Source organism: Lampetra fluviatilis, chromosome 7, assembly GCF_964198595.1.
Source record: "Lampetra fluviatilis chromosome 7, kcLamFluv1.1, whole genome shotgun sequence".
Classification (NCBI taxonomy): Eukaryota; Metazoa; Chordata; class Hyperoartia; order Petromyzontiformes; family Petromyzontidae; genus Lampetra; species Lampetra fluviatilis.
The window spans coordinates 11311456-11322984 of record NC_136281.1 but is presented as its reverse complement, the minus strand read 5'-3'; the positions used below and the strand labels follow the sequence as shown (position 1 = coordinate 11322984).

The 11529-nt window shown below is 48.6% G+C and overlaps 1 protein-coding gene across 1 annotated transcript in view; it reads right to left on the bottom strand.

Moving 5' to 3' along the window:
• LOC144933571 (uncharacterized) overlaps positions 1-11529 on the bottom strand; it is a 31323-nt gene continuing 19794 nt past the window's right edge. The window contains exons 3-6 of the mRNA XM_078858496.1: positions 8145-8264; positions 3327-3466; positions 2923-2990; positions 1-1243 (exon numbers count right to left, since the gene is read on the bottom strand). Coding sequence (XP_078714622.1) covers positions 1188-1243; positions 2923-2990; positions 3327-3466; positions 8145-8264 — 384 coding nt within the window. The 3' untranslated portion in view covers positions 1-1187. The remainder of the gene's footprint in view (positions 1244-2922; positions 2991-3326; positions 3467-8144; positions 8265-11529) is intronic.

The following is an 11529-nucleotide window of genomic DNA, read 5'->3' as shown; positions in this document are numbered from 1 at the left end:
TGGTTCTGCCAGTCGGTCACATTGGCTAACATTTATTTTGATGGTGACCTAAGGCAAGAAGACCACAATGCAGTTCTTCAGGAGCTGCTGTGGCATTTAGCATATCGCACAAAGACCGAGTGGTATTTGTACACGCTTCTCCGTGTATTATTCGGCTGTTACGATGGGTTTTCTCCGCATTTATAGATTTGATTAAATGGCCCACTACTAGTGGTGCACTGAACATTACCGACACATTCCTATTAACTCGAAGACCTCCACATCTAACCCCAAACTTCTAATGCGTGGGTTAAAATCGACCACTTTCTAAAATTGAAAAACAGAACATGGAATTGGTTCAAGTACGTTTCACACTATCCAGAAGTAATATCTGCGCGATTTAAAGCCAGTGATGTCTCTTAAAATACTACGTTTGGGAGATAACATGTCTCCTGTAAAATTTTCGCCTTTGAATTGCAGAAATCAAGTACTCTAGGCTTACTAAATATAGTAATTCAACATTCTTAATGCAGGTTCCTGTTTAAACTTCCCGAACATTCATAGCATGCCTCCTTCCGAATACTGCGGTTTTACTAATCATCAATGCACAATGAAAATTCCAAAAGTAAAAGTTAAGTAAAAAAATGCCCATTCAAATTAAATCCCATGCATATGTAGGCAGCTTCGCCATTAGTTCCTCATTGCCACATTTCGTTTTTTCAGCTTGCTAAAGTTGTGCTTTTATAATTGTTATCCAATTATAAAACAACGCAATTTAAAAAGCTACATTTTAATGCATAATACACACAACTATCCTTACATTTCCACATTGTTTCAATTTTTAAACAAATAGTTGTGTTGCTCTGCTTCCTGACCATCACCCGACCCTTTGACTTTGCCTGGTTTCCTGTCCGGCGAACGTGTGCCCTTCCTGGGCCGGCCTCTAGGGTGCAGGGGGTAGGGAGGAGGAGGAGTCGGCGGAGGAGCAGGGACAGAGGGATGGAAGTGGAGGATGGAAAGAAAGCGATGGTGGTCACAGCGGCTACGTGGAAAGACGGAATTGGCCAGCTTCACGCTGGCACGGCTATGGCACATATTTGGCTCTTATCAAGTCGGCTATGGAAATCGGAAGCGGGGAGGGCGAGTGTCTCTCCTCGTGCCTCCGAATGGACCGAGGCATCCAGTTTGGCAGACTCTGTCGCCATCCATCATCGCTGGCTGTGAGCGGCTGTGAGCTGCACCGACGGCTCCTTCTCTCCGACAGCTGTGGACATGGAGATGCATCGGGCCTGTATCACCTCTCTCCCCGAGGACAGATTGAACAGCGCTTGTGATCATCAACCGTGGCTTACCACTGCTGCAGCTCACATTGCGCATCGAAGCCCACGACATCAGGGTTACTATTGATGGCCCTTTGCCAATTCGCTGTTGAGTGAGGGCCTCCCCCACGCCATGTCGATGCTGGGCGCTTGTTTGACCATACTTCACCACGCTGGGCAGTGCGAGATTGTGAAGGGGGTTGGGGGTGGCTGGGTCAGGATCAGTTTCAAATTAATAAAAGTAAAATAAAATAAAAATCACGACGTTTCGGAGGCAACACAAGCTTCCGTCTTCAGGTGGAACCGTCACAGCCACGACAGCTGTATCAAGTAAATGAGAGATTGCAGGAGCTACCACTCCGTTTATATAATGGTTGGAGAGGGGGGAAGTGCCAAGTACAGCACACATAAACGGAGTGGTAGCTCCTGCAATCTCTCATTTACTTGATACAGCTGTCGTGGCTGTGACGGTTCCACCTGAAGACGGAAGCTTGTGTTGCCTCCGAAACGTCGTGATTTTTATTTTATTTTACTTTTATTAATTTTAATGTTTTACCTACGTGACTTTATCGACAAAACCTAAGAGTATGAATCCTTGCAGTCACGAAAGCTTCAAATCTAGGATCAGTTTCAACTTCACCTGTCACTGATGCTAGCTGTGGCCGATAATCGAACTCTGATTGGCAGGTTTAGAGTGCCAACCTCGGGCCACCCAGTGTAGTGTATTTACCAGGCTGATGAGACTTGGATCGGTCAAAATCGGTTCCGTGGTTGCCTAGTTTAAACGAATGGACTTGTGAAACATCAACATGACAAGCTCATAGACCAATTGTTGAAATGTCGGTTAATTTTGGGAAATGCACTCCATTATATTCTTAATTGCAGATGATATCTCCAACCTAACAGTATTACAAATAATTACCACCAATCTTGAGTGTAACAAGTCAATCCTCTATTCTCATTCAAGCATCCCAGACCTCTTTTGAAAGAGGATCAATAATACCCATATTGAGTCGTTAAATAGCAGTGTCATTTATGCAACCACATCTACCGCTGCTGCATTGGCGGCGGTGTTACAATACACAATTAAACACAAACTAGAAAGGGGCTCATCTTCTTGGTTCTTTCGGTAAAGTCACGTAGAAGGGAAGTAATAAAATAATAAAAATAAAACATAATAAAATAATTCTCACGACGTTTCGGCCACAACGCAAGCAGCCGTCCTCAGGTGAAGAACAGGTCTGTCGGGAAGACAGCGTCTGAATGAAGCTGTCTTCCCGTCTGTCTTCCCAACAGACCTGTTCTTCACCTGAGGACGGCTGCTTGCGTTGTGGCCGAAACGTCGTGAGAATTATTTTATTATGTTTTATTTTTATTATTTTATTACTTCCCTTCTACGTGACTTTACCGAAAGAACCAAGAAGATGAATCCCTGCAGTCACGAAAGCTTTAAATCGAAATTTAGAAAGGGGCTGTTTCCCGAAACGTCGCCCCTTACATAATATTCTCTTTCTAAAGCCACGGTGTAACTGACGAGCCTTTCGGGGGTTTAGCGAAGGACTATCGGTATCGCTCGAGTGAGATCCGTGCGCTGCTCTCTACGATGTCACCACCGATCACCCACTTGACTGGTAGCGCTGCTTCGCCCGGGCTCGCTCCTCCGCGTCAAAGTACCACACGGTGATGGCGAACCTGCGGGGACACGCACACGGGGGGCTCTGGGCGTCTCGCATCTCCCACCAATCACGCGACACACCGTGGGGACGCACCAGCGCTAGCTCACCACCGCTGATATTTACACACTGCGCCGGGAACTCGTTTAAGGCTTAGTGGACCTAGGGGAGGCCCAGGGCACGGTTCAGATATTCGTCGCTGGGTCGTGAGCAGGAATCCCAACTCGGGCCGTCGGGTCGGGAGCGCAATAGCGCGCTAACCGTCGTGCCACCGCTCCCCCACGTCCCAGACACGTGGGGGGGGGGGGGGGGGCGGGGGTTGGTGGGCCGGCACGGGCCGGAGCGCGCTGCTCACCGCGTGCCGAACGTGGGCAGCACCTCGTGGGGCGTCCGCCGGTCCGACCAGAAGAGGAGAAGTCGGTCGAACCTGGGCTCCACGTCGGCCGGCCGCCCCTCCAGGCCGCCCCCGGGGAAGATTCGCAGAACGCCCCCCAGCTGATGGGCGAGCCGGACACAACGACGCACGGGCGGAGGTCGTAAGCGACCCCTCGCTCCACCACTACCACCACGATTTTACTCTTTGTTTGGGGAGGTATTTTTTTACCAGGTAAGGCCCATCGAGCTACGTAGCTCTTTTTGAGAAGCGACCTGGCCACAAATGATGGCTCAACGAAGTGGCTTACCGCGTGGAAATGTACAGCAGCCGAATAGTCTAAACGCGCGGCAGACCTGACATCGGCATCACCGCCCGTGGGCGCCGCAGTGGCTAGGAGATATTAACTACCTCGCCTGGTATACAGGAGGTCGTGGGTTCGATACCGACCCTGATCCGCCTGTATATTTGGAGTTTGCGTGTTCTCCCCGTGGTCGCGTGGAATTTTCTCCGGGTCCTCCGGTGTTTCCCCCTCCACGTTTTCCACTTCGTGTGAGCTATCATTTCTGATGGCCGGGTCGCTTGTGAAAAAAAAGCGCTATACAGCTCAGCGGGCCTTACCTGGCACGAAAAAAAGTTTTGTTCAAAACTTTTCCCGTGTTGCAAATGCGGAGTCGTAAAAGGCCCCGTGGGTTGTAAACCCGCGCCGGTGCCGGCAGAGGGCAGCAGAGGCCTTCAGTTGCGTCTGAACGGCGCACACGCAGTGGGGACCCCCCCCAACCCCCCGTGGGGGAGACCGAGCTCACTCCGGGGCTGGAAACAGCATTGGGACCTTTTTGTTGTTGCCAGTATCAAAGTATGAAAAAACAAGGTTGGGTTTTCCCCATTTCTGGCAATAAAACGGGTTGTTAAGATGTTTAAACGCCAAATAGAAACCTTTTTGCAAGGAATCAATTCGCCTTTTGGCGTTATCTGATCTGACAATGGTGAGACATGATCCGATTATGTTCTTGTTTGCATGTTCACCAAAAGTACGTATGGCTCCTACAGACATGATTCCTTGCAAATGGTTTCTATTAGGTGTTTTAACATCTTAACACCCGTTTTGTTGCCAGAAAGGGTAAAACATATTCTTATTTTTGTCATACTCCCGGGGCTGTTGTTATCGCAACATTTCCGTACGAAGCAAACATTTGTTTTATTGTACCAGGTAAGGCGCACTGAGCTGCTATGTAAATGTGTTTTTTAGAAGCAACCTGGCCCCACAAATGATAGCTCAACGAAGTGGCTTATCATCATGTGTAGATTCATAGCAGAAGCCAATAACCCTTAAACGCGTGATGTTGACATGTGGAGTGTAAAAGCGGAGGACCCGGAGTAAAATACACTCGACCACTGGGAGAGAGAGAGAGAGACACGCAAACTCCAAATATACAGCAGGCGCCAGGGTCGCGATCGCATCCATGATCTCTTGTATACCAGGCGAGGTAGTTAACATCTCAGACGGGACCCTTGGGACCTGCGGGGGTCTGTTCCGTGACCTCCTTCCTGCCAGCGGGCCTTCGACGCTTCACGTGACGGCCTCAAAGTGCACCTGGCCTGGCACAGGCATCGTGGTGACGTCACCGCCACTTCGTGGTTGTGGTATGTACGAGTGCGTGTCTGCGTTTGTGTGTGTTAGGACAAAGAAAAAGATCCACCCGTATAGCCTCAACAGACTGTTGGGACAAGTGCTGTTAGCGGGTAGCACCGATGAAGGCCGGCACGGCACGCGAGGCGGTGGGTGGCCAACACCATGCCTTGGCCGCCTTTGTCTCCCGAGTGACGATGTTCACACAAACCCTCTAGGTGCTCATTTGAGACTGAGTCGACTTAGTGGGATGCCCACGACCGGTTCAGGTAATCGTCACTGGTGTTGGCCATACTTCAACGTGCTGGTGAGTTTCGGGTCGGTAAAGGGGAGGCCCGCACAGGTAACGCTGCAGCGAGATGTTAACTACCTCGCCAAGTGTGCGGGAGACCCTGGGTTCGACCCCGACCCTGATATTTGGAGTGTGCGTGTTCTCCCCGTGGTTGCGTGGATATTTCTCTGGGTCCTCCGGCTTGTTTTCCTCCACATTTAGAATCACCATGCGTTTAGCGCGTGTGTATGCTGTAAATGTCCACATGATAAGCCACCTCATTGGGCCATCATATGTGACTGGGTGGCTTGTGAAAAAGAGCTATAGAGCTCAGTGGGCGTTACCTGTTCAAATAAAATTAGTATCAGTCTAATTTTTAGTTTTGATATATTACCACTGATGTTGGCTGTGGCCCAGAACTCGACGTGCAATGCGCTAACCATTGGCCCACCGATCCACCCTCAGTGTGCGTACACAGTGTTCTAATTGCTGTGTGGTAGAGTCAAATTCCTCTGTAAGTGTGTGTGTGTGCGCTCCGTTTGAATTGCTTTCTATGTATGTGTTTAAATTGCAGGGTATGTGTATGTATTATAATTACTGTGTATGCCGCAAGGCATGCTTGTTATGACCATGTACACGTGTGTGTGTGTGTGTTGTGTATAAATACAGTAATGCCCGTGTGAAGTCGTGGCATCGTGAGTTGTAAAAGGCAAATCAGTTACTCATTACAGTCATTACTAATTCGCTTTGCTACTTTGTTAATCTGCTGTGTGATCCGTGGGACTGCAAAAACACTTTGTCCTTTAGAAAACGCAACCTGGTCAGCGAGGCGTTTAAGGGCACCCCATCATTCTGTAAACTCTAAAAGAGCATTCATGCAATTGCTGGTGGAAGGGCCCTCCACTAGAGGCAACTCTAGAGAGACCCTCTAAGAGGGTGTTTGGCCTACTCTTTCGTGCATGCCAGACGTCTTGAAAGAGCCTCCACTCTGTGTTACTGGCACGAGGTACGATACGGTATGTTATATTTTCGTTGTAAACTTATTCACCGCTTAGACGTGGGTGGACTGGGCTGAATTAGGCAGAACAAAAATCGTGTATACCAAGAGTACATTTTTGTGCTGCAAGTTAAATTCCTGGGATGGTCAACGTTTGACAGTTGTATTTCATTTCAGGTGGCACCTTGGGATTCAAACTCAGCATGTTGACATGTTTGACATTTCAGTGCAGTTCGTATGATGCAGCCTTCGGCCATTTAAGCACAGGCTGTGAATTCTCTGTGAGCCACGTGGTCACGCTGATATTGACTGAAAAATGAGCGGGCACTTAATTTCAAAGGACTGCACTGCTCTCGGTTAGCTTTCAAGTTTGAGAGCACCGGGTGAGGTCGAGGCAATGCTCTCATCGGACGACCGAAGTTGGGTGCTGGTTACCCTTCATTAATCCGTTCAGGTTCGTCTTCAGGTCTGTGTCAGTCCACTGCTAGATGAAGTCCACTCCGCGCCGCGTCGGTCGTGGCCGTTGTTTGACCATACTTCACCACGCTGGTCGTGTGCGTTGGTGAAAAGGGGGCGCCCAGAACCGATCCAGGTGTCGTTTATCACTGATGAAGATTTGCCAAAAACGATTTCACGGAACTAAATTAAAAGTTACTTTTATAACATGGTACAGAGCATGGGGGACTTACAAGAGATTACTTTGAAGAGCTTCAGTTGTAATAATATTCTCAAAAGTAACTCTCCCGACACCGTGGGTGTGCGAGTACAGGCATTGTGTACACCAGGGGTGGGGAACGTTCGGCCCGCGGGCCGTATAAGGCCCGCAAAATAATTTAGTCTGGCCCTGCCAAGGCAACCGCAGGCGGGACTCGAAATTCAATAAATCTAGGAGCAAACCTGGAAAAGCAGTTGCGAGTAGCAGCGACATCAGGGCCGGCCCGAGGCATAAGCGAACTAAGCGGCTGCTTGGGGCCCCCTGGCCACCAGGGGGCCCCCGAATCGTTTTTTTTTTTACAATTAAATAACTTAAACAAGTGATATAAATGAATTAATGAATGAATGAATAAATGATGGTGGGAGGGGGGCCCCCAAATCAAATTCTGCTTAGGGCCCCCAAGAGGCTCGGGCCGGCACTGAGCGACATCATCAATACCAGCGAACATCACACGCCTCGCCAAAGAGAAGCAGTTCCAGCCATCGCATTGGGGGTGAGTTAATTAAATGTTTGACCAAATATAACAGGCACATTTTTTAGTTGATAATTTTGTATGGCCCGCGAATGATGTTATAAATATCCAAATGGCCCTTGGCAGAAAAAAGTTTCCCCACCCCTGGTATACACCAAGAGTGAACCGTGCAACTCGGGCTGCGTCAGCAGCTGGGGTTGTGTTCAGGGGTTGGGCTAATAATGCTCGAGGATTTTTGTTGGCTCGTTCTGTTCGTGTTCATAATAAAAAAGGGCTACGGTCGGTCTCGGATAGCTGCGATTTCTATCTGCTGTATTTCACTCGAAGTGATTTCTTTCCTTGCGGCGACACTCGCCACTCCCGACGGACGGGGACTAAAAATCCTGCCCCACTTTTGACTTCTTTCTCAGCTGGCTCGAATAAAATTAACTTGAACCGGCCGCTTGCCAGCTCACCTGGAAGACTTTGCTGTTTTTTCCTGGATTTTTTTGTTGCGCGTAGTCACTAAGACGTTTCTTGTTCATGTTTTTGTTTGTTGCGGTTGCACCCGATCCAAGAGCCGCATGGCTCACAGGGCTCTCCCTAATAAATTAACTGAAAATGAACTGAACCTCTGCCCTGCACTACGGAGCGGCGTGGTAGCTTTCTCCACGCTCGCGGTGTTCACACTCTCGCCGGCGTGGCCGGGCGAGTGTGGTGCGCGTGCGGGTCCCACCTTGGCCTCCCAGCGCTGGTTCAGGTAGTAGATGCAGGTGACGCAGCGTCCGTCGCCCGTGGGGTTGTCCACGTGGCGCACGTAGCCCGTGCCACGGCCCGGGTAGCACGCCACCATGCCCTGCGCAACAATGGCACGTGCAGACACAACGCAATTAGTAGCACGGTGCGAAATAAGTTTTCACGTACGCACATCGTCATCACGACCCGCGGACAGGTAGCCCGTGGGTGTCGAGCTGGACATTTCATCACGCGTTTGTACTTTCCTCTGCCTTGTGCCAATATTCTCAAGTAATGCCACAAATTTCTGGCACCAATCTCTCACGTCGCCGTCAAGCCATTCTCTACTCTTAGGTTATTTCGGTAAAGTCACGTAGGTAAAAAATAACATAAAAATTTATAGAAGTAATAATAGAAATAAAATAATAAATCACGACGTTTCGGAGGCAACACAAGTCTCCGTCATCAGGTGGGACCGTCACAGCTAAATTTACTGCATCAAGTGAGGCAAAATTGCAAGAGACGAGCCCTTAAATACAAGTTAAGGGGGGAGGGGCTTACCTACGTGACTTTACCGAAATAACCTAAGAGTATGAATCCTTGCAGTCACGAAAGCTTCAAATCTAGAAGCCATTCTCTGTTAGGTCTTCCCATTTTTTGCGAGGAAGTCAACGGTGGATGTCCTGTCGATAGATTCCCCCCTCCCCTCACCACGGCGATACTGGTTCAGCCGGGCTATACACGGTTTCTGAGCACCGAAGCCTCAATGTTCATTTGAGCAGCAGCAACAGGAGATCAACTTTGAATAGAGACAACGAGACCACAATCGCGGTTTCCCGACGCTCATCTCAGACCAGGGGAGAAGCATTGGTCCGGAACGCGGGGATACAAAGGCGGTCGTCTTATGCGATGTTTGCAACTTTGGCTGCACGACACAGTCGATGTTGAACAAACTTTAAACACAGGTAAACCGCGAAACAGAATGAGCAAAGTCACGATCTGCTTTAGTTCATCACTCCGTCCGATGTCTCAGCCACAACGCTGGAGCCACATCTCACGACTAAATATGAAATGGAAATGTGCGAGTAATTTTTTGAAAGTCAAAGTGTCACTATGCTCAGGCGAATCTCAGGCAGTACCGTTCCGCTGTTGGCAGCCTTGAGCCAATCGTGTACATTCCACTTTCCTGTACGGACGTACGCTGAACTTCTTTCGCACCGTACGTAGCCAATCGTGCTAATCGGAGGTGCGGGATTCGACTTTCCTGTGATAGACAACAGTTTATTTGTCTTTCGCATCGGACAAACATTGCTCACTTCCCATCAAGTTGTGTTCAATTTATCATCCTCGAACGGATGATGATGATGGGCCAAGTTTAACGCCCACTCAGAATTTGAACTTGAGACCTTCTGACTGTGAGTCAGGGCACGCTGCCACAGCAACATCCGCACGCAAGTTGTGTTCTAGTTTGAGTGCAGTGCTTGCACAAATACCATTCTATCTCTCATGCCCTTCCCAATCCCACTCGTTTCCGAATCCCACCCTAATTTCTCGACTCATTTCATAGACACAAAGTGTAGCCATGCAGACAGCAAACCCCTCGAGTCACTTTGAGGCCGGGTATTGTAATTGAACGGGCCCATTAATACTCCACAGGTGAATCATTCACTTGATGCACAATATATACAATCCGATCTGCACAATACACAGACACACTCGGTAATGCGTTGTGTGTAACCGAATTACCGTGCTGTAATATGTGCACCGCACGCATTATATATCGTCCATCAGAGACGGGCTAAGTTACAGTGGAAAACCAAAAATGAACCTTGACCACGAAACTCGCTCGTGAACAGTGCCAGCTTCAATAGTAAATCTATCTTCTTGGTTCTTTCGGTAAAGTCACGTAGAAGGGAAATAATAAAATAATAAAAATGAAACATTATATGAATTAAATTTCGATTGAAAGTTTTCGTGACTGCAGGGATTCATCTTCTTGGTTCTTTCGGTAAAGTCACGTAGAAGGGAAATTATAAAATAATATAAATAAAACATAATCAAATAATTCTCACGACGTTTCAGACGCTGTCTTTCCGACAGACCTGTTCTTCACCTGAGGACGGCTGCTTGCGTTGTGGCCGAAACGTCGTGAGAATTTTATGTTTTATTTTTATTATTTTATTATTTCCCTTCTACGTGACTTTACCGAAAGAACCAAGAAGATGAATCCCTGCAGTCACGAAAGCTTTAAATCGAAACAATAAATTTGGCTGTGACGGTCCCACCCGACGACATAGACCCGCGTGCTGCCTCCGAAACGTCGTGATCCACCACTTCACCTCCTAACAAATTTTCGCCGAAGGGTTGGCCGACGGTTTTGCTTCGTGGTCTCAAAATTCGGTCGTTATCCTTTTCTCGTATTCCCTCTCTCTTTAAACGTGGGCACATTTGGACCGTGACGTCGGCACACAATGGCCTACGTGCCCCATTGCACACCTCCGATGAGCAGCGGTTGGCTTCGTGTGGTGCAAAGGAAGTTCAACATACGTGCATAAGTTCATCCGTCGAACAGGGCTGTGAATGGGATGTGTGTGTGTGAAAATAAAGATATGTTTTACCCTTTTTGTTAATAAAACAGGTGCCAAGATGTCCAAACACCAAATAGAAACCTTTTTGCAAGGAATCAAGTGCCGCATTGACCACACGCACTTGTGGTGAACATGCAAACAAAACATGCTCTGATAATTAATATATGGCATTGTCTTTGAAACCGATTGTCCAAACACCAGAGCCAGCCTTCTGTATGGTCTCGTCTCACGAGTGTGGGATCCGAGAACGCCAAAAGTGCGAACAGTACCGGGGATACGTGTTTGTGTGCGCGTGTGTTTCTGGTGAGGTTTCTCCGTCGTCACGGTGTCCACTCGCTCCTACCTGACCTCCTGACCTCCTACCTGACCTCCCAACCCCGGAGGCGTCGCGCTACTCCACCCCCGCCCACTCGCGCGGTGTGGACGTGAAGGCAGCCACGTGCTGCAATAGTGATGAAGCAGCAGCAGCATCAGCAGCATCAGCATGAGCGTGAGCCCCTTCCCTGGGTCAGCAATCTCGCTGCACTCTTACTCCACAAATAATCACCATCGCTTCTTTCAAACCGATAAATATCGAACACCATTACCCTCAAAGTTCATTTAAAAATGTTGACTATGAAGCTTGACTAATTTGCGGAGCCACCCAATACGTTCACTTGCACGCGCAGGCCCAGAGATGGCAAATTTTAAACGGCTGTGACAACAGCGCGCAAAACAAGCCGGGAACGTCTCAACTCTGAGCTGTAGGAGGAGAAGTAAAATGCACAGTGTGAGTGTAATGAGCAACAGCTGCCTAAG